We start from the raw sequence: 27,001 nt of genomic DNA on the forward strand, positions 1-27,001 counted from the left end.
AAAGATAATTTATTTGTGTCCATCCGTTTTTTTTTACTATACTAAGCTCTGTGTTTACTGTATTTATGAGCTCATTATAGTCATCACTACTGTAGAATATATTTGTGTGGTCAGCAAATAGTATACATTTCAGTACTTTAGATGTATGAAACATATCATTAAATTATACATCAAACAGTTTGGGCCCCAACACGGACCCTTGAGGGACACCACAAGCAATGCCAAAAGTATCAGATGCAAATTGACCCATTTTTACAAACTGTACCTTTCCTGTTAAATAACATTTTAACCAGTCAGCAGCCAGCCCCCTAATTCCATATCTAGTACAATTGAAGGATTAATGGTATCAAAGGCTTTCTTTAGATCAATGAAGATACCAACTGCATATCTTTGATGCTCCAGTGCATTAGTCATTTCTTCAATAGCTTCAGTTCTCGCCATTGAGGTTGTTCGTTTGGACCTAAAGCCATACTGGCCGTCATTGATTATATGATGCTTTCAAGAAAATATTCAAGTCGAGAGTTAAACAGTTTTTCTGAGATTTTTGAGAAGTGAGGCAAAAGAGAGATGGGTCGGTAATTGGTGAAATCGTGTTTCCTGTCACTTTTGAAGAGCGTAGTTACCTGAAGCGATTTTCATTTGACTTGGAAATCGACCAGTCTGGAATGATAGGTTACATATATAACTTAAGGGTTTTACAATATTCAGTATAACCTTTTAAACCAATATCATGTTGATATCATGGCAGTCAGTGGAGCACTTACTTTTACACTTCCACACAATGCTTGTCACTTCCTGCTCATATGTAGCTGAGAGGAAGAATGACAAAGAATTCTGTTCAATAGTTGATTTTGTAACTCCATTGTCTGGGATATAAACAGCCAACTTAGTACCAATATTTACAAAAAAAACTATTGAACTTATTCACTACATTACTCATATTATAATATTCACTGTTTTCATCAATAAAGTAATCAGGATAAGTCAACTTTGAATATCCTTGTTTGATTAGACTATTCAAAACATCCCAAGTTCCTTTTATATTGTTATGTTTTCATATAGTTTTTTTTTATATAATATATCCTTTTGTTTGTTCTTATAATATCAGTTTGTTTTTTTTGTACTTCTTGTATTGTTGTTTGACTTCTTTTGTTTTTATTTTGATGAAAAGTTTGTTGAGATTGTTTTTCTTTTTACAGGCATTTATTATGCCTTTTGTGATCCAAGGGCTATTTTTATGTTTTCCTTTTATAAAATATTCTTTCACAGGGCAGTATTTATTATGCAGGGATGTAAAGATGTCTAAAAACAAGGACAATAAGCACTGTCCACATTTAGTTCTCTGTAAATCCTGAACTACTAAACTATTGTTCAGGGCACAGATTGTTTCCTCAGTTGTTATTTGTTTAAAGATCTTTGCCATAGTGTTTTTGGTTTTCTTGAGATGACAGTCATACAAAGTAAAAACAGGTAAATGGTCAGTAATCTCACATATAAATAGGCCACTGGAGATTTGATTTGCCATAATGTTATTACAAATGTTGTAGATGATTGTGGCACTATGTGTTGTTAGTCTGCTTGTTTTGATTATGGTTGGATATACAGTAGAGACAAACTGTACATTGTGTCAATGAATTCATCAACATGTTTTTGCTTGGTTGACTTTAACAAATCAATGTTAAAATCACCACAGATAAATCTGGTTTTATGGTTCACAGAGGAAAATAGTTTACCCATCCATTCATTGAAAGTTTCTATGCTTGAACCAGGTGCCCCGTATACACAACTCATGAATATATTTGTCTTTTTGTCATTTAGGATTTCCATTGATAAACATTCAAATAATCCATCGACTGCTATGGTCATGTTTGTTAAAACTTTAAATGTAACAGATTTATGAATGTACATTGCGACCCCCCCGCCCCTCTATTTTTTAAATTATGTTTATGTATCTTAATTCATAGTCATTCAGACTAAAATCAATACCTTTACCAGTAATTGCAATAATGCTAAATGGATGACTAAATTATTTCAAGTAATCCTTGATAGCCTCAAAGTTAGTGTACATGCTTCGACTATTGAAATGTATTATTGACAGACTATCTTCTGATTTTACGCTGTTTTCATATTGTTCACAGGTAAAATAATTACAGTTTTTTACAATCGCAGAGAAAAAATTCTTATCAGGGTCTATCTCCATATCAGTCTCTGTTGTGGCGTGCTCTTGATACTCACACATTTCCAGTTCTTTTTGATGTTGTAGGATCTTCTGTAACATGTTCATATCAATACTTGGTGTAGTCTGCGTTCTTGGTGTGGGTAGCATTGAGATGATTTAAAAGTCACAAAGCTACATTGATGCCAAGTACTGCATCAATGTCAATACTTATCAAAATCTTCTATTTTTCTCACCACCAAGACTTTTGCTTCCTCCGGCGTCCGGAGCACCGATCAACACAGACAGCAGTGTCACGTCACAGTGACACAGTGAAGACAAAAAAGCAAAGAAGATGTGCTGGTTTTGCCCAAAGTGATCGTTTAACTAGACAGACAGTCAGACGCGCACCAAACTCCAAACAGGAAGTGACGTGAACAAGTGGAATGGATTGGATACCGACGCATGAGCTCTGTTCCTTACGCTATGAAGTGAGGGGAAACTGAGTGAATAATTACAGGTTATATGATTATTTATTTTAAACTCTTATTCAGGCCACTTTAAAATGAATATTTCGGCATGAATTTGTAAAAAAAAGAAAATAAATACAAATAAAATAAAATATAACGCAAATTATTCACCGGGGCTTAAGAATATTAGGCCTAGTGACGCCCCTGCAATGAGCTATTGCAAGGATTTAGGGATTTCACCATCTACGGTCCGTAATATCATCAAAAGGTTCAAGGGAATCTGGAAAAATCACTACACGTAAGCAGCAATGCCCGTGACCTTTGACCCCTCAGGCGGTACTGCATCAAAAAGTGACATCAGTGTGTAAAGGATATCACTACATGGGCTCTGGAACACTTCAGAAAACCAATGTCATTAACTACAGTTTGTCGCTACATCTGTAAGTGCAAGTTAAACACTTTTCTATGCAAAGCCAAAGCCATTTATCAACAACACCCAGAAACGCTTCGCTGGCCTCAAGCTCATCTAAAATGGACTGATGCAAAGTGGAAAAGTGTTCTGTAGTCTGACGAGTCCACATTTCAAATTGTTTTTCGAAACTGTTGTCGTCGTTTCCTCCCGACCAAAGAGGAAAATAACCATTCGGACTGTTATCGGTTCAAAAGCCAGCATCTGTGATGGTATGGAGGTGTATTAGTGCCCAAGGCATGGGTATCTTACACATCTGTGAAGGCACCATTAATGCTGAAAGGTACATACAGGTTTTGGAGCAACATATGTTGCCATCCAAGCATTGTCTTTTTAATGGACGCCCCTGCTTATTTCAGCAAGATAATGCCAAGCCACATTCTGCTCGATTTCATTGTAAAATATTGGGTACTAGACTGGCCTGCCTGTAGTCCAGGCCTGTCTCCTGCTGAAAATGTGTGGAACAATATGAAGCCTAAAATACCACAGCCCTGGACTGTTGAACAACTTAAGCTCTACATCAAACAAGAATGGGAAATAATTCCACATGAAAAGCTTCAAAAAATGTTAAGTTTACCGAATGTTGTTAAAAGGAAAGGCCATGTAACACAGTGGTAAAAATGCCCCTATGCCAACTTTTTTGCAATGTGTTGCTGTCATTAAATTGTAAGTTATTGATTATTTGCAAAACAAAATCAATTTTTTTAGTTCGAACATTAAATATATTGTCTTTGCAGTCTATTCAATTGAATATAGGTTGAAAATAATTAGCAAATCCTTGTATTCTGTTATTATTTACTATTTACACAAAGTGCCAACTTTACTGGTTTTGGGTTTTGTATATTATCATTTAATAGTCTGTGGAGTGGACAGGCATGTGGTCCTTCACACTGCTAACTTCACACCACTAACCATGGTAGGTAGGCAGGTAGGCAGGTCAGTCTTTATTGTCATTGCACAAGTACAACAAAACTTTGTTTTTAGCACAAACCCGTTCAAGATTAGACAAACAAACAGTGTACAGGGTTACAGAAAAGGAACGCTGATGGGTCGCGTACCGTAAAAGATGAGAAAAAGGTAAACGCTGGGGAAGCATGAGTAAAAAAAAATACAATCTCCGACTGGACTCCTAAGGGGGCCCATTCTGGAGTGGGGAAAAAACCTCTATAGTAAAGCACATATACTGTACATAATACAACATACATCTCGAGATATCTAGCAACTGTGGGGAGGGAGTGGGGTCACGGTGGCAGGCTGAAGCTCTTTAGGCGCTGCCCATCACTCCTAAGGGATTCGCGTCCATGGCTGACTTTGTGAGAGCCAACGACTACAGGACAAGCTACAAGTTTTAGGGGCTGGGTGCCAGGCAGATCCAGCCATATTGCTAAGTGCTAAATGTTCTATCAACAAAATAAGAACATAGTAAAAAAGTCCCTTCCAATGTCCGCTCTCACTAGAATGCCGACTGACGAGATGTTTTTATCTTTTTACACTGGATTTGTGTTCCCCGTTTCGGTGGTCGATTCAGAATATCCATCCATCCATCCATTTTCTACCGCTTAGTCCCTTTCGGGGTCGCGGGGGGTGCTGGCGCCTATCTCAGCTACAATCGGGTGGAAGGCGGGGTACACCCTGGACAAGTCGTCACCTCATCGCAGGGCCAACACAGATAGACAGACAACATTCACACTCACATTCACACACTAGGGCCAATTTAGTGTTGCCAATCAACCTATCCCCAGGTGCATGTCTTTGGAGGTGGGAGGAAGCCGGAGTACCCGGAGGGAACCCACGCATTCACGGGGAGAACATGCAAACTCCACACAGAAAGATTCCGAGCCTGGGATTGAACCCAAGACTGCAGGACCTTCGTATTGTGAGCCAGACGCACTAACCCCTCTTCCACCGTGAAGCCCCAATTCAGAATAGTGCTCGTGTAAAAAAAATACTGAGAGCAAATGAGCAGATTGCCATGTCGTCGTAGTAATTTAATCAAGTCCAAGTTGAGCTACAATCCTTTGCTTCAGTCGGTCTGAATTAATAGCTGGTAACAGGTGAAATTTCAACGTTTAAAACGTTTCCTAACTCAAAGGCGATTTAGCAGCAGCTCGAGTAGTTAGCATGACCTCTGGGTGCTGTGACAAATTGTAAGTGAGTCGCTGTGAGTAAGGCGATATGTCTTTACACCAGAAAAGTAGTTACTCAGTGTGATGAGAACCATATCACTCATATGCAGGTCATGGCATGTAAATGGAGCGTTGTTAGGATTTTTTTTTATGTTCGATAGTGGGCTTTATATGCGGAAAAGGTGAATCCCTGTTGCCTGTATTGTTAGCTGCCTCATGCGAGCAGTTGTTCACTATTTAGGATGCACAGAAAAGGGAAAGACCTGTATGGGCACATATGGATGATGGGCAAAAAAAAGTGTCGTCTTTTCTGTAAGGGCCCAAATTGATATGACATTCAATCACAAAATGAGTACATGTTAACTTTTGATTTTATGCACAGTATGTTATGTCAATAACAAATACATTTGCTAAAGGTGTTTCTGCATTTTCAGCTGTTCCATTTTCTGGTCTGGCTATGAGCAGGCAAAAGGCAGCGCCACCGACCACCAGAAATCACTTGCAGAAAGGTAAAAGAAATATATACACTTTACAAAGATTATTATGAAGTACAAATGTCCTATTTCTAATTATATGGTTTACAATCACACAGTATTGGTTAAGTCCAGTTATGTGATTAATTGGAAAACTCCCTTAGCCCTGTTTAGGATCAATAACATTAAAAAAATAATGTGACACGATGATTGAAAATCTAGTTTGAGTTGTAGCATTTCTGTCATACCTTTTGTTTAGGGCCAACAACAGAGAAGGCCCTGTCTCCCCTAGTATTAAGCCTAGTTTTCGGCCCACGAGTTGGCCCTCGGACCTCATGGAGCGATCTGTAGCATTAATTTGGATGAGGTCTGTGATGTACTTTGGGGTTAGTCCATTCAAAGCTTTAAAAACAAACAGTACAATTTTTAAAATCAATTCTAAAACGAACAGGAAGCCATTGCAGAGAAGCAAGAATCGGGGTGATGTGATATCAAACATACCAAGAAGATGATCAACTCTCTATTTGATAACAAAGCCAAAACAATAAGAACGAGCTGAACTGTGCTCATTGGCTGTGCCCTGCCGACACGCACACACAGTTTGAAATCTCAAAACTCCTCAACTTTAACAGTCAGGCTGCTGAAATACAAAATGTATATCCATGTTACTCTGTAGGTTAATCTTCTTGGTGTGCAGCAGAAAGAGTTGGGAGAAGGCAGTGTCGACACCTCTGTGGATACTTCCTGGAGTTTTAAACCACATCACTTTTCCATTGCTTTTCTGGACTCACACTGAGCTAGAAAAACTAGAAAAATAGTACAAAACCCAAAACCAGTGAAGTTGGCACGTTGTGTAAATTGTAAATAAAAACAGAGTACAATGATTTGCAAATCCTTTTCAACTAATGTTCAATTGAATGCACTGCAAAGACAAGATATTTAAGGTTTGAACTGAGAAACTTTTTTTTTTTTTCAAATGATCATTCACTTAGAATTTAATGACAGCAACACATTGCAAAAAAGTTGGCACAGGGGCATTTTTACCACTGTGTTACATGGCCTTTCCTTTTAACAACACTCAGTAAACATTTGGAAACTGAGGAGACCAATTTTTGAAGCTTTTCATGTAAAAATGATTTCCCATTCTTGTTTGATGTACAGCTTAAGTCGTTCAACAGTTCAGGGTCTCCGTTGTGGTATTTTACTCTTCATATTGCGCCACACATTCTCAAAGGGAGACAGGTCTGGCCTACAGGCTTCTCATTCTAGTACCCACACTCGAAGCCACAATGCTGTAACACGAGCAGAATGTGGCTTGGCATCGTCTTGCTGAAATAAGCAGGGGCGTCCATTAAAAATAAGTTGCTTGGATGGTAACATATGTTGCTCTAAAACACGTATGTAGTGTACCTTTCAGCATTAAGGGTGCCTTCACAGATGTGTAAGTTACCCATGCCTTGGGCACCAATACACCCCCATACTATCACAGATGCTGCCTTTTGAACTTTGCGCCTATTACCATCCGGATGGTTATTTTCCTCTTTGGTCGGGAGGACACGACGACCACAGTTTCCGAAAACAATTTAAAATGTGAACTCGTCAGACCACAGAACACTTTTCTACTTTGCATCAGTCCATCTTAGATGAGCTCGGACCCAGCGAAGCCGGTGGCGTTGCTGGGTGTTGATAAATGGCTTTCGCTTTGCATAGTAGAGTTTTAACTTCCACTTACAGATGTAGCAACAAACTGTAGTTACTGACATTGGTTTTCTGAAGTGTTCCAGAGCCCATGTAGTGATATCCTTTACACACTGATGTCACTTTTTGCTGCTGTACCGCCTGAGGGATCAAAGGTCACGGGGATTGCCACATGCGTGCAGTGATTTCTCTAGATTTTTTAACCTTTTAATGATATTACGCACCGTAGATGCAATAGCTTGTTGAGAAATGTTGTTAAACTGTTTGACAATTTGCTCACGCATTTGTTCACAAAGTGATGCCCTTGCCCCATCCTTGTTTGGGAACGACTGAGCATTTCATGGAAGCTGCTTTTATACCCAATCACGGCACCCACCTGTTCCCAGTTAGCCTGTTCACCTGTGGGATGTTCCAAATAAATTTTTGAAGAGCATTCCTCAACTTTCTCAGTCTTTTTTGCCACTTGTGCCAGCTTTTTTCAAACATGTTGCAGGCATCAAATTCCAAATGAGCTAATATTTGCAAAAATAACAAAGTTTACAAGTTCGAACGCTTAGTATCTTGTCTTTGCAGTCTATTCGATTGGATATAGGTTGAAAAAATATTTTCAAATCATTGTATTTTGTTTATATTTACGATTCACACAACATGCCAACTTCACTGGTTTTGGGTTTTGTGTAAAAAGGTAAAAAAAAAAACACTTTAAAAGCACTAAAAGTAGCACTTGGCACAGTAGCTAACGACAGCACTGCTGTGCTGACTGAATGAGCACCAGAGCATTGTCAGCCCGCCCACAATGGATGTATGCAAGGCACACAATGGGTGAATGAAACGTTTGTATACTGAGGCAAGGTTTGTACAACAAAGCATGTTTTTATTCTGTCTGTCATTTGTTAAAGGTTCTTACGATGAGGGGTCCCAAATTAAGGTTCCACTGTAATTTGACTTTCAGGTTTAATCGTGCAGCAGAGACTAGATAGCATACACAGTGGTACCTCGGTTTTTTTTGTTGGTAATCCGTTCCAAACTGTACGAACACCGAAGCAAATGATGTCAAATGTAACAATCAGTTCTATACACCCAAAATTATTTCCACAAAACAGGGACTATACTGTGCAATGTTGGGCCATATGATAACCGAAACGGTATACAAAAATCAAGGGAAAATTTTGGCAAAGATTTTAATCAAAAATCCAATCCTACAAAAAGTGGGGCGTACAAACACGAAAATACCACTGTTTATTGAGCCTGAAATAGTCCGTCATTTACAGATAGTAGCTAATGTCGTGTAAACGTAGTGATGTCCTGTTGTGTTTTCCAGACATTTACCTGAGGCAGCCTACTCCATCATTGCAGCAGCAACCGGCGTTCAACCAACCCTTCCGAGCGAATGTTCCAGTCAGCCATACCTGGACAAATCCCAATCCGGTACTCGCAATGGATACCATCACTGTCAATCCTTCTAATGCCATCACCAACTTGTCCCATATCAAATACAACAGACCACAGCAACAAAACTGTGGCTCTGGATTCTCTTGTGAAAGCAATTTGTTACCTCAGCTCTCCATGAGGGACTTGCAGTGCTTGGAGACAGTTGCTCAAACTTCTGAGATGAGCCAGCCTGAGTCCCAACCACTTTTCTACTTGCATCCCCAGAGGGATGGACGGGCCTCTGATAACCGGGGCCAGAACCACCAAAGGAGCCAGAACCAGGGGTCCCAATCTATGTGGAACAATTTTAGTAGCGCCAGCCCAAGTCAAAAGACCTTTGAATGCGCCGTACCTGCTGGAGAACGGGGAGCTCTGGGGCTAGGATCTTTCCCACTCTTGGAGGGGATGGAAAGTGATGACTTTTTGAAGGGCCAAGTAGGAGGGTCTCAAACTGAATTCCAGCTGAAGCAAGAGCCCCAGATTCCAGTGGGACAAGAGTCCAACTTGCCTGTCATGACGTTCCCTGGAGAGAGCCAGGGAAACACCTACACCAACCTGCTTCCTCGTCCTTTGAGCAATGGCATGAATGTTTCAAGACAAGATGGAGGTGGAAAAACCCACCCTTGTAATCCAAGTGTTAAAAATCCTTACTCCAGTAACCACATTCCTTCTGAGAGTCACTTTGCAACTTTGACAGACTGGTTACGAGTTGAGACGGTCATTCCTTGCCGTCAAAACAGCAACTTCAAGGAATGACATAAAGAGAAGAAGAACTGATCCTAAGGAATTTATATCACGTCTCATTCAGCGTTCTATCGCCTAGAAGACAGACATGTATCATTGTTCTGGTCCCAGTCTGCTACAGGAAGTGGACTTTTGCTTTGACTTGCCTGGATTCAATCTGTCAGAGAACCAGATTAAGGCTGGATTTACACTCGGGTTAAAGTCACCAATTCCAGTTTGGTGGATCATTGTTTTGATCTACCGTTGGTGTGATGTTTTCTGATGACAAGCTTGCAATAACAAGTTATATTCAGTCTTTGTGCGAACACTGCAGGTTATATCAGATCTATTCAGGCTATTCCACCAAATCACTGCTGTTTGCTTGTTGTACCTCTCTCAAAAATGAATGTTCATTTATGTCTTTTTCAGGAAGCTTTCCTTTAATTATTTTTGTGTAAGTTTACGAAACCCAGATGACTCCTTTTTAGTAAGTGGACTCAAAGTTTTTAGGATAGAATTAGCAAAATCAGTGTTCCATTGTTTATTGTGGGGGCCACTTTGCAGAACCCCCTTGTGGTAGATTAATTTTTGCACAGTAGGGGCGCTATTAATTATATGATTTATATGAAAAATATATGCATTTAACATTCTTATAAGCCCACGTTTTTCTCACACATTTAAAATCACTTCTTATGTTCTTATAACACTTCATACACTCTAAAACTGATGTCATTTTAACAAGATTGCTTCAATGGGTACTCAAACCTTTAAAATCGTCATTAAGTGAACCGCCAAGTGGCAAGGTAACACGGTACTAATAATAAACTTTCGGTAGCATTTATGCTAATAGCATGTGGACACTAAGCACATTGCAGGGATTCAACATTTAAAACCTCCAATTTAAAGTTGAAATATAGAATATACGGAACAAATAAATTGGTGAACTGAATTATGGCCTACAAGAGATTTGCAAGATGCACCTTCCTGTGGACCAGGTGACTTGTGAATTATTCCACATTTGCCAGAGCAGGTAATGGGACCAGAATAAAATGTAAATTCTATTTATTTATTTTTTGTTAAGAAAATAAACACACTTGTCTAAAAAATATAAAAACATTTAAGGTTTCAAATGAATATATTTCATTTTAGGAAGCAAAAAGATGTTAGTTATCCAGTAATCAGAAAGTAAAAATTGTATTTATTAAATATGCAATAAGATGAGAAGTGCAAGAAACATTGCTTAATAAACACTGATGTCACAGATTCGGTGTAATGGCCCATGTGTTATTTTATCCATATTTTTGGGCCCTAATCCATGTAAATCCATCCTGTAGTATAATTTCAGAGTAGGGAAGATATTCCAAACCGTCTGCTGGCCATTCTTACACAATGATACATTTTATAATTGAAACACCAGAAAACCATCTTATTATATTTAGGGTAATTTGAGATTGCGAGTACTCTGTACGTCTGGTTTTATGGTTCTTTTCTGGGACATTGTAATACTGTACAATTTATATATTACAATTCATTTTAGTGATGAAGACTTTGGTACCAAAGATGTGTATAAAAGTAAGAAATTGATACACTGCATGAATGTACTTCTGTACTTTTTTTCATTTATGGTTGCAGTGAAACAGGTGTACATTTTTTCATTCATTCTGAGTTTTATTTGAGGGATAAAAGTTTGGGGATTTTGAACTAAGTCGAACCTCATTGAAGTTGGGGCCTTTTTTATTGCTTTGCAAGAAATCACATATACTACTCTTGTCCCTTTTTAGTTGTATTGTCGTTTTGTTTTTGTTTTGTTGTACTAAAATTTCCATTGAGGAAGATTGAGGAAGCACACAAGTTGTGATTTTCCCTAGTAATGACTATGTCACACCACAGATAATCACATGTTTTATTTTCTCCTGTTTTGTAATGTGTTTGATTGACACACTTGTAAAAATGTTGTTGTTGCATTCATTCATTCATTCGTTCATTCACGTTTCGTAGATGCGATAGAAGACACGGCTAATCACAAGCAAGCTCTTGCACAAGGTCATCTTTAACCTAGATCAGGGGTCACCAACGCGGTGCCCGCGGGCACCAGGTAGCCCGTAAGGACCAGATGAGTAGCCCGCTGGCCTGTTCTAAAAATAGCTCAAATAGCAGCACTTACCAGTGAACTGCCTCTATTTTTTAAATTGTATTTATTTACTAGCAAGCTGGTCTCGCTTTGCTCGACATTTTTAATTCTAAGAGAGACAAAACTCAAATAGAATTTGAAAATCCAAGAAAATATTTTAAAGACTTGGTCTTCACTTGTTTAAATCATTTCATTTATTTTTTTACTTTGCTTCTTATAACTTTCAGAAAGACAATTTTAGAGAAAAAATACAACCTTAAAAATGATTTTAGGATTTTTAAACACATGTACCTTTTTACCTTTTAAATTCTTTCCTCTTCTTTCCTGACAATTCAAATCAATGTTCAAGTTTTTTTTTTTCTTAATTGTAAAGAATAATAAATACATTTTAATTTAATTCATTATTTTAGCTTCTGTTTTTTCGACAAAGAATATTTGTGAAATATTTCTTGTAACTTCTTATGATTAAAATAAATAAAAAATATTCTGTCAAATCTACAAAATCTGTCGAATCAAATTTAAATCTTATTTCAAAGTCGTTTGAATTTATATTAAAATTTTTGTTCTGGAAAATCTAGAAGAAATAAGTATTTGTCTTTGTTAGAAATATAGAAAATATAGCTTGGTCCAATTTGTTTTATATTCTAATAAAGTGCAGATTGGAATGTAACCTATTTAAAAAATGTCATCAAAATTCTAAAATTAATCTTAATCACGAAAAATTACTAATGATGTTCCATAAATTCTTTTTAATTTTTTTTCCAAAATATTCAAATTAGCTAGTTTTTCTATTCATTTTTTTTTTCGGTTGAATTTTGAATTTTAAAGAGTCAAAATTGAGGATAAACTATGTTTAAAAATGTAGTTTTAATTTTTTTGTGTGTTTTCTCCTCTTTTAAACTGTTCAATTAAGTGTTTTTTTCATCATTTATTCTCTACAAAAAACTTTCCGTAAAAGGAAAAAAAATGTAAGATGGAATGACAGAAATACCCATTTTTTATATATATATAGATTTGGCAATTTCTGGCAATTTCTGTAAGTGTGTATCAAACTGGTAGCCCTTCGCTTTAATCAGTACCCAAGAAGTAGCTCTTGGTTTCAAAAAGGTCGGTGACCCCTGGCCTAGATCATCCTAACGTTATGTTTTGTATAGATTTAAGGACAATTTTGAACTATTGTTTGTTGGATTTTTCTGGGGTTTTTGCTGGAGAATCTTATTTTAATAAACATTGTTGCTCAGGTGTCTTGTCATTGACTGTCTTTGGATGTGTGCCCTTGTGAGGTGAGGGGCTGCCTTTTCTTTTTTGTAACCCAACATTTTCAAGCTTTCGTCAAAGTTAATGTAAGTTGGTTGTTAAGAGGAGAGAATAATTTACCTTTCAATTACATATATTTATCTTATTATAAAACTGTAATGTCTAACTTTTATTTGTCTACCATGTGCCTATCCTTCTGGAAAAAACATTCTTTATTTTTTGTAAAAAATTTTATTAATAAGTTTTAGTTTTAAAAGTCTCTGAGCCGCTTTGCTTCTCCGTAGAAAGACAGCAGCGGCATCTGATTGAGTGCTGTGCGCCTCACCGTTTGGCATTTCTTCACAGTTTATTGTCCCATTGACAAGAATAATTACACACTCACGAATCACACATCACACAGATTGATAAAAGTTATGTTCAATATATGTTTCTGCAAACATTTTGATGGCGATTTGATAAAGACAACCAAGGATTGCACAATCAGAGAGTAGTCACGGCGAACGCAGCCTCATTTCAGTTTTCTGCCATTTGATCAGGAAATGTGCAAATTCTGCCATTTTTACTTAAGAAAACTGTAAAAACAATTGGAATCCTACAGAAAATATATTCGCAACACTGTTTAATGCAGTTGTTGGTTGGTTTAAGTTTATTTTGAACATTAATGCAGTTTCAACATAATACAACACGTGTTCCATTTCTCCATGTCCGAAAAGGAATAGGAAGAAGCAGGTCTTATTTAATCTTATCCCAATTTTACTTCCTTTACAGTTTCTTACACATATATGTTCACTTCCTGTTGTCAGTTAGTAGCACAGTTAGATCAATGTTTTCCAAATACAACAGTTCTTTTCATAAATAGTTAAGTTATTTGCGCTTCACATAAAGAAATTATTTCAATAAGTATCATTGTTTGTTTTCTTTATTCGTTGTAAAAAACTTTGTGTTTGAACAATCTCTTAAACTGTCTCAAGTTTGTACTTCGATAAAGGGAGTGCGCTGCTCGCCTCTCCCTAAGGTCGAGCCTAAAAAAGGTGGCCTAGACATTGCTAGCTCCAAACTACTCCCATATGGATAGCCGCTAGAGATGCGCGGAGAGTCAATTATATCATGCGCATCACCAAAATCGTCATCCACCCCGCTGTTCACCGGAACCAACTTTTTATCGGGACCGTACCCGCCCGGTGAATTACATCAGAGGTTGGCCACCTTTACCACTCACAGAGCTATTATTAACTGTTTCACAGAGTAATGTAGTCAATTGGAGCCGCTAACGTTCTCGCGACACTTCAAAGGCATTCGTCCTAATGAAAGGTATGTGGACATACAGTGAAGTCATTGACTTTGACACTTTCAACAACATGTACTAACTGATTGTTGATCCAGCAACATGTTATGTGAAGTTACTGCAATCACACGTATGAGATTGAAAGGCATACTGGGTGATACAGAGTACACTGATGGTTGTGATATAAACAACTTTAACACTTACTAATATGCGCCACGCTATGAAACCACACAATACAAGATTGACAAATACCTTTCGGGAGAACGTCCTCACAGTAACACAACATAAACGCAACACAACTAATACCCATAATCCTTTGTATTCATGATGCTTCCTGAATATATTTTACACCCCTGTGCCCCCAACCCCGCCCACCTTACCGATGCGGGGGGGTGGGGGGGGGTGGGGGGGGGGTATATAAAATAGTCAGGAAGTGTCATGAATACAAAGATTATGGGTATTTGTTGTGTTGCGTTTATGTTGTGTTACTGTGAGGATGTTCTCCCGAAATGTGTTTGTCATTCTTAATTGGTGTGGCTTCAAAGCGTGAGCATATTACTAAGAGTGTTAAAATTGTTTATATCACAACTGTTAGTGTACTCTGTGTCACCCAGTATGCCTTGCAGTCGTGTGCATTCTGCAGAAGTAGCTTGTGTGTAGATTGTATATACTGTAGAAGGGATATATCTGTTTCATAGCACGCCCTAATATTCATCTGGGTGACTTCGCTTTATGACACAGGTCTTAATTAGCTCTTTGAATGGCAAAGAACACCGATCCCAGAACCATGTATATCAAGTGTCTATGGATGGTCCAACTGCCACCTGCCCGAATCTAATTAAAATCAATTGGAATGCGGATCTATAGAAGCCGCACCAGTCGGGTCAGAATAGAAAAAGGAGACTCAAAGACAGTACTTGCCCATGACACCGGAAGATAGCAACATGGAATATACAAATTTGTCGTTATTTATACTTTCTGAATAAATTATGTGATAATGTTCATCAGTCAACTCATTTGTGTTCATCTTCAGTCTATCAAGATGAAAAAAATTAAATCAAAACCAAATTACAGGATGTACTGTTGTATTAACATCCATCCATCCATCCATTTTCTACCGCTTATTCCCTTTTGGGGTCGCGGGGGGCGCTGGCGCCTATCTCAGCTACATCCATCTATCCATTTTCTACCGCTTGTCCCATAGTCGGCGTGGCGCAGTGGAAGAGTGGCCGTGCGCAACCGAGGGTCCCTGGTTCAAATCCCACCTAGTACCAACCTCGTCACGTCCGTTGTGTCCTGAGCAAGACACTTCACCCTTGCTCCTGATGGGTGCTGGTTAGCGCCTTGCATGGCAGCTCCCTCCATCAGTGTGTGAATGTGTGTGTGAATGGGTAAATGTGGAAGTACTGTCAAAGCGCTTTGAGTACCTTGAAGGTAGAAAAGCGCTATACAAGTACAACCCATTTACCCATTTATTTGGAGTCGCAGGGGCGCTGGAGCCTATCTCAGCTGCATTCGGGCGGAAGGCGGCATACACCCTGGACAAGTCTCCACCTCATCACAGGGCCAACACAGATAGACAGACAACAATCACACTCACATTCACACACTAGGGCCGATTTAGAGTTGCCAATCAACCTATCCCCAGGTGCATGTCTTTGGAGGTGGTAGGAAGCTGGAGTACCCGGAAGGAACCCACGCAGTCACGGGGAGAACATGCAAACTCCACACAGAAATATCCCGAGCCCGGGATTGAACTCAGGACCTTCGTATTATGAGGCAGACGCACTAACCCCTAGCCACTCTGCTGCCCTGTATTAACATCATGTGGTTTATTTTATTTTATTTTTTTTACATATATAGCATAATCTACATGGATAAAAATAATTGCTATTGCGACATCTACTGGACACATTTGCAACAGCAGTTTCTTTAATTGAAATTTTTTGGCTCACTTTTATATTTAGCAAACACATCCCGTGGGCCAGATAAAACCTGTTCCAGGGCTTGATCCGGTTCGCGGGCCTTACCTTTGAGACCCCTGATTTAGTGTATCTGCGGCCAGAACTAGATGTACTTGCAACAAACTCATATTTAAACCTCTATTGTCGTGATTTACAGGTAGTTACATAGAGAAGTACTCTAGATTGACCCCAGCATAAGAGGAATTGCCTATTGTGTAATAATCAGTGACAATGGCACAATCAGACACTCTAGTTTCCCTTCACTTAGGGAAAGGAATGAATCAGTGAACTTTATAATGACATATCAATAATATTCATTCAGTAGTTAAAAAAAGATGTTTATTTGCAATACAGTTTTAGTATATATTGTTTACAGTACTGTGTCTTGACCAAAGGACCGTGGCCCTATGATGGGCCGCTAGTGACCTTTAAATATCTGTTTCTCAGCTCTGGTCTGTATGGACCTCAGCCTTATCCAGTTGTAATTCCCTTTTCCACCACTTGTGGCAGTAATGACAAAATCAAGCCAACAGTCGAGGTCTGGGACTAAAGTCATAGAGAAGTTTCTTAAGCGCAAAAATTACAACTAAATTGGTGCAGCTGTATTTTCATTTGAATTTTCATTTTATGTACAGTTTAGTTAAGAAAGATACTCTTTATTAATTGTGTTCATTTACTTTGGCACTACATAATCGTATGTACATTATTTTTCATCAGTCATTTGAGATTCTTTCTTGTGCAGTATATTTGGTGGGTATTTGTATTTCAGATCAGTCTGACCTAAACCTATGGTTTATGTGTTGAATATATAATAATCATTGTTATTAACACTTGGTTTTATATCATTTGACATGGTTGTCAACTGTAAGTTGGTTAGAAATAAATATTGAATACGATTAAAATCAAGAGTAAGACTACTGATTAATTTGTCGGGTCCCGATTTTAAAAAGGTACGGAACTCCAGGTTTACAGTATATTATCACATGATGGTGACGCATATGCTGCTTCATCCTAACATTTGAAATGTTACACAAACAACCACGTTTGTTTGGTTGTCATTTCTGAGAATGCCTTGGCCTACTTTTGACATAATCCAGTCGTTTGTTTTTGTTTGTTTCTCTATGCAGCAGCAGGTCATCAAAGATATCTGATATCCTAATGCCGCACTGTGTCTTCCAACAATTTGTACTGCACCTAATCATAATGTTATCTAACATTGTTCTGGAAAAGACAAGCTGGACCTGTTCAGACAACGTTTTCCAGTCAAACCCCGCCTCATCCGGCCCTGGCTCCTCCTCCTTTTCTTGCAGACGCCTGCCAGTGTGTCTCCCACCCTCCTCTACCATAACCACAAGCCACACTATGCAAAGCAAACATTGCAAGGCTGATGCAATCTCACCTATTTATGCTCTGGTTAGTACTCTGGCAAAGCTGTGTTTTCACAAATTAACCAATATTTTACAGCTTCCATAATATTGGTAACACAAGGAAAATTATTTTGAGTGATTGCCGGGCTACAATAGATATTTTTTTACGGTGGCATTATCAGTTGTTATCGACTTGATGGGAAGATGACCACACCTCTTACAGTCATCACATCTGTAACTGTGCTTATCTCGATGGCATCATTTCTTAGAAAACCTTACCAGTAATATATTTATAAGTATTTTGATTACACAGTATTGTCTTATTTGTCACTACAGATACTTGTAGACTTGTCTACCTGGTAGAACTTACAGTACATCAGAGCAGGCACAATGCCACCAAGGTTACAACTAAGAACATCTGACTTCATAGAAAAAACTGTGTGTTTTGCATGGTTAAGATTAAATAAAGACCACTTGACATGCCCTAAACGTCATACTCAATGCAGTATGCACTAGGCTTTTTGTGGCCCTATACATGATGTTGTTGGTAGGCACATTTCAGTCTGTAATATTACTTTACCATGAAATGATTAACGTGGTCCCCGACTTAAACAAGTTGAAAAACTTATTCGGGTGTTACCATTTAGTGGTCAATTGTACGGAATATGTACTGAACTGTGCAATCTACTAATAAAAGTATCAATCAATAAAAAAAAAAAGCATTATATATTTTTATTAGACTCCTGAAAGAACCCCACCCCATCTTGAAAATAACGTCGCCACCCCACATACGCAGGTTTACATGCACAAAAAACAAATGACTTAATTTGGTATTTATTTTACATTTTTGACTTTTAAAACTTTGGAAACATCTAGATTATTCGATTGAAAACCAGTTGTATGTGTACACTCCCTTCCATCCATTATTGAATCTGACTTTGTACGTACGTCCCAATCTTCCCAGAGTAATAATGCGGAAATACAGTAGTTGGTCCACTTCATGATCATAAATGCCACAGTTTTTATAAGTTCATGTTTTTCATCAAGTGTTCAATCTCGTGGCATCATTAGGCCTTTTTAGTGGGGGTGAAGACACTCTAGAATATTCTACACCCCCCCTACATTATTCGGTGTTGTTTTTTTGTTTTTTAATACAAATAATTTAATTGAAAGTAGAATGTGAGTTTTAGTAATCATGCAACCATTATAAAATAAATTATAAATGGGTTGTACTTTAATAGCGCTTTTCTACCTTCAAGGTACTCAAAGCACTTTGACACTACTTCCACATTTACCCATTCCCACACTGATGGAGAGAGCTGCCATGCAAGCCGCTAACAAGCGCCCATCAGGAGCAAGGGTGAAATGTCTTGCTCAGGACACAACGGACGTGATGAGGCTGGTACTAGGTGGGGATTGAACCAGGGACCCTTGGGTTCCGCACGGCCACTCTTCCACTGCGCCACGCCATCCATACTTTAGTCATTATTATTTATTAATCACTTAAAAATGACAGTACATACCAAATCCTGTTTCCATATGAGTTGGGACATTGTGTTAGATGTAAAAATAAACTGAATGCAATGATTTGCAAATCCTTTTCAACCCATATTCAATTGAATGCACTACAAAGACAAGATAGTTGATGTTCAAACTCATACCTTTTTTTTTTCTGCAAATAATAATTAACTTAGAATTTCATGGCTGCAACACGTGCCAAAGTAGTTGTGTTACATCACCTTTTCTTTTAACAACACTCAATAAACGTTTGGGAACTGAGGAAACTAATTGTTGAAGCTTTGAAAGCGGAATTCTTTCCCGTTCTTGTTTTATGTAGAGCTTCAGTCTTTCAACATTCTGGGGTCTCAGCTGTCGTATTTTACGCTTCATAATGCGCCGCACATTTTTGATGGGAGACCGGTCTGGACTGCAGTCGGGCCAGGAAAGTACCCACACTCTTTTCTTACGAAGTCACGCTGTTGTAACATGTGCCGAATCTGGCTTGACATTGTCTTGCTGAAATAAGCAGGGGCGTCCATGAAAAAGACGGCGCTTAGATGGCAGCATATGTTGTTCCAAAACCTGTATGTACCTTTCAGCATTAATGGGTCCTTCACAGATGTGTAAGTTACCCATGCTTTGGGGACTAATGCAGCCCCATACCATCACAGATGCTGGCTTTTGAACTTTGCATCGATAACAGTCTGGATGGTTCGCTTCCCCTTTGGTCCAGATGACACGATGTCGAATAATTCCCCCAAAAATGTGAAATGTGGACTCGTCAGACCACGGAACATTTTTCCACTTTGCATTAGTCCATCTTTAATGATCTCGGGCCCTGAGAAACCAGCGGCGTTTCTGGATGTTGTTGATAAATGGCTTTCGCTTTGCATAGTAGAACTTTAACTTGCACTTACAGATGTAGCGGTGAACTGTATTTAGTGACAGTGGTTTTCTGAAGTGTTCCTAAGCCCATGTCGTGATATCCTTTGGAGATTGATGTCAGTTTTTGATACAGTGCCGTCTGAGGGATCGAAGGTCACGGTCATTCAATATTGGTTTCCGGCCATGCCACTTAAGTGGAGTGATTTCTCCAGATTCTCTGAACCTTTTGATGATATTATGGACATTAGATGTTGAAATCCCTAAATTTCTTCAATTGCACTTTGAGAAATGTTGTTCTTAAACTGTTTGACTATTTGCTCACGCAGTTGTGGACAAAGGGGTGTACCTCGCCCCACCCTTTCTTGTGAAAAACTGAGCATTTTTTGGGATGCTGTTTTTATACCCAATCATGGCACCTACCTGTTCCCAATTAGCCTGCACACCTGTGGGATGTTTCAAATAAGTGTTTGATTAGCATTCTTTAACTTTATCAGCAACTTCTTTGTCATGTGTTGCTGGCATCAAATTCTAAAGTCAATGGTTATTTGCACAAAAAAAAATGCTTATCAGTTTGAATATGAAATATGTTGTCTTTGTCGCATATTCAACTGAATATGGGTTGAAAAGGATTTGCAAATCATTGTATTCCGTTTATATTTACATCTAACACAATTCCCCAACTCATATGGAAACGGGGTTTGTATGTCATATACATACATATTTCCCTTTACTTCCTAGTGTAAAGTAGATATGATCCAATTCATGTGATTGTCGTTTGTGAATAATAATAACCATACAAACATTATTATAATAATTATTATTGTGAATATTTGTAGTCCATACTTTGGGGTTAAGCCTCCCCTGTCTTGAAAACAAAGTTTTGAACTTCAAGCAAAGGTTCTTGAACGCACCACAATAATGTGGTATGAGATGCAAAAGTTAAACTTCAAAATAACTTTGTTTGACGCTGCCACAAATAGGTGTATTATATTTTTACCTTTCTAGCTATTACTTAATCCAAGTTACCAATGATGTGTTTGTCAAAAAAATTATGTGTAAATTATCAAATAAAACTTTGTATTACATTGTGTTCCGGGCAAGAAGACAAAAGGCTGAAACCTTCCAAGAAGAATGCTCATAAAACTCAACTTGGACTTCCAAGCGGACAGACGGCGGAATCTGCCCAACTTCCACAGGAACTCTTTTTGAAGTTTTTTTTACAAACTCTTTCTTTGATCTATTTTATGGTACCCTCTTTGAACAATTTTACGGAACTTTCTTTGAACTGTTGGGGAACCGAAGGCAACGCTGGTCACGACCCACTTCCCTGAGGAAGCAGATGTGGGAAGGGGGGGAACAAATAAAGAAGGATTAGGGACGGCGTGGCGCAGTGGTAGAGTGGCCGTGCGCAACCCGAGGGTCCCTGGTTCAAATCCCACCTAGTACCAACCTCGTCATGTCCGTTGTGTCCTGAGCAAGACACTTCACCCTTGCTCCTGATGGGTGCTGGTTGGCGCCTTGCATGGCAGCTCCCTCCATCAGTGTGTGAATATGTGTGTGAATGGGTAAATGTGGAAGTAGTGTCAAAGCGCTTTGAGTACAACCCATTTATTTATGAGAACGATCTTGGGGCAGAGCTTGGTGCAGACTGTGCAAAGAGTGTACAGTGGCCATCTCTCCTCAGATCCAATTCCTAATTTAATTCTGTCTCTGTTTGATTCTTTGCCTTTTTGTCTTGTTTAATGGATGTCATCAGTCTTTAAACCTGACAGTGTTAATGCAATGATGTGAGCTTTGGCAACTTTATGGCGTGTTGAGTGCAAAGACAGTGAAGAAGAGTTCAGACACATTTTTTTTAACAAAAAAATGCAGACAAATTTAATATAAATTAGCAGGAAAATTGGTTTAAATAAATAATAATATAACTTGTTATTTTTCACCATGATCATAATTTGGTTTCCCTACACTTTAAAGCAAGGGTGTCAACTTGGTAGTGGAGAAGAAGTGGGGGTTAGGGGCAAAGGTGGTCTCTGATCCATCTTTGACACGGCAAAAAAGGGGCTGTGAGAGGTTAGACCGAGGACGCATGGGTTTTTTTATTTTACTACCGCCAACGAGGCACATATGTTTTTCAAATTAGACTGTGTCGTATTTTAAGGGAATCAAACAAACATTACAAAGAGGTTTTAGGACCAGACAATCCATTGGATTCGATACAATTATCTTATTCAGGAATTACATTTTATTTTGAAAAAGTTATCAGTAATATGGAAATACGTGTTATTTATTGGAATTGTAGATTGAAAAAAGAAATAATCAAAAGCCATACATCATGAAACAGGCAACAGAAGTACAACGAATCAAAGTTGAAAGAAATATTACATACGCAGAGGCATTTAAAGTGAGAAATCAAGAAAGTGTAGAAAAGAACAGAAGTGTGAATAGTTAAAGAAATAAAAAAAAAAAACAAGAGGCAACAAATACAGGAATTTCCACGGACAAACTAGTTGTATTCCCGGCTTACGTAATAAACTGTACAGAACAGGCTAGAAATAAGACTGAGAAGATCAAAATAATTGTCAAAGCAGCAGCAAAGTTGTTGAAAGAACTATCTTGGGACCGGGTGCAAGCTGTACTACAGAGAGTAGACGTGACGGAGTCATGTTACCACATTCCAACACCCTGTTAATTGTCCAGTGGAATGCCAGAAGTTTGATAGCAACCGAACATGAATTAAAGGGATATATTAAAAATATGAAAACTAAACCACATACAATTTGTATTCAAGAAACATGGCTGAAGCCAAAATTAAACTTTATAATAAAAGGATATATAACGATTCGTAAAGATAGGAATGATGGGTAAAGAGGATGATGTGCCACATTTATTAAAGAAGATGTAGTCACGGGTAAAGAAACAGCAGAACCTTTAGCAAAAAAAAATGTGTTAAAGTGCACAGTAATGATAATTTGAGAAATGTAGAAAAACAAAAGAGAGAAGAAACGATGAGTTTAAATATTGGGGAAATGATGGAAGACAACGATAAAAGCTTTACCAACACTATGGCATATGACATTTTCTTTGAATGAAATGGTTCGAATTTTGAAAAAGGTTAAAAATACGTCACCGGGGAAACATCTGGTGAGTTATCAAATGACCAAAAACTTAGGTAGCATCGTCAAAGAAGTGGTCTTGAAATGATATGACAGGATATATGAAGAAGGAGAATGACCGGCAGAGGGGAAAATTAGCGGTAATAATTCCAATATCCAAGTCAGGGTAAGACCCGGAAGAGGCAGGAAATTATAGGCCGATAGCATTGACCTCAAATTTGGGCAAAGTAATGGAAAAAAATGATTAATGAAAGACTAGTATATTATTTAGAGTCAAAAGAAATAATCAAAAAACTAACAAAGTGGTAAATAATGTTCAAGACTGGGGAACGGCTTGGGGTTTAAGATTCTCTGTTGGAAAGACAAAAGTCATACATTTTACAAAGAGAAAAGTACAAAACAAGCTCCAAATAAAAACTCTACGGTGAAAATATAGAAGAGGTACAAGTATTTAAATATTTAGGAATATGGTTTGATAAAAATATGAACCAGTCAACCCACATCAGCAAAATAGATTTGATTAGATAAGATTAGATAGTACTTTATTTATTCCTTCAGGAGTGTTCCTTCAAGAAAATTAAAAAATAGGGGGAAAAGTAAAAAGGTGTTAAATATAATGAGGGCTTTGGGGGTAATGATTGGGGGGCTGATAGGTTGACGTTGAAAACAATATATGTATATATATCACTTTAATTCCATCTGTTATTGATTATGGTTGAATTATTTACCAATCTGCTTCAAAAACATGACTTGGGAAAATAGACTGGATCCAGTCACAGGCTTTAAGGTTATGTTGTGGAGCTACTACATCAACCCTAGTGGCAGTATTACAAGTAAAAATGAACGAAAAACCTTTGGACGCTAATGCACACCAGAAGGTTGCTTGCCGGAAACAACCGCCCACCTCCGGAATCAGTCCCCGCCCATTCCCCTTAGGCACGAAATTCATTTGAGCGGAAGACAGAGGAGTGAGAGGAGTTCTTTAAAACCACGGAGAATCTTAAAAAGCTTACAGAAAGCAAGAAAAACTTACGGCGGGGGCATGTCGGACATTCGCCGTTGTTTTCGATGATATTGTCCCGGACCAAGGTTTCGATGTCTGGGTTCTTTGGCGCAATCAAGCCTTCCCCTCTGCCTGGAATTGCTGGCTGTCTCCGACGGCCATTGACGGCGCTTGCTCGATTAAGGGGATCCAACGAGCCGGAGATGTAAACGGAAAATCTGCAAGTAAATATATGTATATATGTATTGTATACCGCATGTTTTTTTCTTGTAAAATGAGAATCATTTGACTCACCAGACTGCGATTGTGTTAAAACGATCGTGTTAGGATCTTACGGCAATTCCTCTATGAAACATAATAATGAATACACATAATATTAAATAATTCGGAGGTTTAAACACACCTCGATAATCATCTTCCAACTTTGTAAGATCGTTTAAACAAAGTTTTTCGTCTTTCACTTCGTCGTCATCGGCTGGTAAAAAATAAAGTATTACAACGTCGTACACGTGCAATGCTTTTAACGTTTAAATGCTTAAATGGAGTTAAACCATTGTCTAATGACGTGGTAAAGCAGTGGTAATGGTGTGTGTGTGTGTGTGTGTGTGCGCGCGCGCACGCGTGTGTGTGTGTGTGTGCGTGTGTGCGTGCGTGTGTGTGTGTGTGCGTGTGTGTGTGTGTGTGTGTGTGTGTGAGCGCGCGTGTGTGCGTGTACACATCTTCCCACGTAACATTCCCAGCCATCAATACATCGAAGCATGGTCAAACATATGGTTAACCTTAATCTATTTAGTTCCTCCCAATTGTTTAAAGATGTTTTCGTGAAGTCTGGAAGTTGTTTCAAACGATCGTAAACATTTAAACTGTCAAATGGCTGGTCAGATGCTGATCAGATGACATTTTCAAGCTTCGGTGTGCGACGATCGTAAACATTTAAACTGTCAAATGGCTGGTCAGATGCTGATCAGATGACATTCTCAAGCTTCCTTAAAAACTGACCTCAACCTGAACCCTCCTTTGTTCCCTCTTAACCAATTCCTCTTCAGGTCTTAAACCCACCCTCTTCCTGGTTAAAACTCCACCCTCTTCCTGGTTAAATCACTCCCGCTTCAGGTCTTAACTCCACTCTCTACCTGGTTAAAACTCCACCCTCTTCCTGGTTAAACCACTCCCACTTCCGGTCTTAGCTCCACTCTCTTCCTGGTTAAAACTCCACCCTCTTCCTGGTTAAAACTCCACCCTCTTCCTGGTTAAACCACTCCCATTTTGGGTCTCAACTCCACCCTCTTCCTGGTTAGAACTACACCCTCTTCCTGGTTAAACCACTCCCACTTCAAGTCTTGACTCCACCCTCTTCTTGGTTAAAACTACACCCTCTTCCTGGTTAAAACGCCACCCTTTTCAGGTCTTAACTCCACCCTCTTCCGGGGTAAGCCACACCCACTTGACCTTTGTCCTTGACCTTTGACCTTGACCTTTGAACTTGACATTTGACCTTGACCCCTCATAAATCATTGACCTTTGACCCCCATAAATCATTTTTGACAAAAGGTGGGAGGAAGCCGGAGTACCCGGAAGGAACCCACGCAGTCACGGGGAGAACATGAAAACTCCACACAGAAAGATCTCGAGCCCAGGATTGAACTCAGGACTACTCAGGACCTTCGGTTGAATTTTGAATTTTAAAGAGTCGAAAATTGAAGATAACTTGTTTAAAAATTACATTTTAATTTTTTTCGTGTTTTCTCCTCTTTTAAACTGTTCAATTAAGTATTTTTTTTTATCAGGGACGGCGTGGTGCAGTGGTAGAGTGGCTGTGCGCAACCCGAGGGTCACTGGTTCAATCCCCACCTAGTACCAACCTCGTCACGTCCGTTGTGTCCTGAGCAAGACACTTCACTCTTGCTCCTGATGGGTGCTGGTTAGTGCCTTGCATGGCAGCTCCCTCCATCAGTGTGTAAATGTGGAAGAAGTGTCTAAGCGCTTTGAGTACCTTGAAGGTAGAAAAGTGCGTTACAAGTACAACCCATTTATCATTTATTCATCATTTATTCTCTACAAAAAACCTTTCGTAAAAGGAAAAAAAATGTACGACGGAATGAAGGACAGAAATACCCATTTTTTTATATATATATATAGATTTATTTATTAAAGATAAATTGAGCAAATTGGCTATTTCTGGCAATTTTTGAAGTGTTCATCAAACTGGTTGGTAGCCTTTCGCATTAATCAGTACCCAAGAAGTAGCTCTTGGTTTCAAAAAGGCTGGTGACCCCTGCCATAGAGCCTCTGTTTGCTTACTTACTAATAAAAGACAAGTTGTCTTGTATGGTCACTATTTTATTTTAGGACAAACTTTCAATAAAAAACCTATGTTTAATGTACCATAACATTTTTTGTTAAAATACAGCCAATAATGCAATTTTTTGTAGTCCCCAAAATATTGGTATGGGGCAACATTTATGCTTACTAAAGATGACTAAAGCTTTCTTCCAGTTCCAATTTCAACCATTGAGATTTCTTCAGTGTTTTTTGTGTAATTGTAGTATGTCACAAACAGCCTTCGCCAATGTAAGACCACAAAGCAGACAGAAAACCAATAAGAATAATAACAAAAAGCGCACTCCAAAAGGAGAGAGAACAAAACTAAGGATGCACACAAAAACTGTGGAGAAAACGGAATTCACACACAAAAGGTGTGGAGAAAAGTAAATAAACACTACACGGCAGAGCCACGGCTGAAGCACAGCAACGAGGAGTGTGAGCGGAGACAGAGCAGAGCAGATGAACATGACTGAAAGGGTGAACCATCAGGAATCTACCAACGCCGAGTGAATGAATGGGAGAGTTTAAGTAGTCAGGAGAAAAGGGATATCAGATGGCAAGGTGGCTCTGCCCTGTAACCCAAGAACCAGGCACAGATATACACAAAGCAGATAGGCGGCAGAAGA

At 38.7% G+C, this 27,001-nt stretch overlaps 1 protein-coding gene across 1 annotated transcript in view; it reads left to right on the top strand.

Annotated features, from left to right (window-relative positions):
- The window catches only part of rel (v-rel avian reticuloendotheliosis viral oncogene homolog), a 56,551-nt gene extending 43,633 nt beyond the window's left edge, over positions 1-12,918 (top strand). Inside the window, exons 10-11 of the mRNA XM_061910944.1 lie at positions 5,655-5,729; positions 8,713-12,918. Of these exons, the coding sequence (XP_061766928.1) occupies positions 5,655-5,729; positions 8,713-9,578 (941 nt within the window). The 3' untranslated portion in view covers positions 9,579-12,918. The remainder of the gene's footprint in view (positions 1-5,654; positions 5,730-8,712) is intronic.
- Positions 12,919-27,001: the final 14,083 nt, after the last annotated feature.

The sequence above is a fragment of the Nerophis ophidion genome, linkage group LG09 (genome assembly GCF_033978795.1).
Source record: "Nerophis ophidion isolate RoL-2023_Sa linkage group LG09, RoL_Noph_v1.0, whole genome shotgun sequence".
Taxonomy (NCBI): domain Eukaryota; kingdom Metazoa; phylum Chordata; class Actinopteri; order Syngnathiformes; family Syngnathidae; genus Nerophis; species Nerophis ophidion.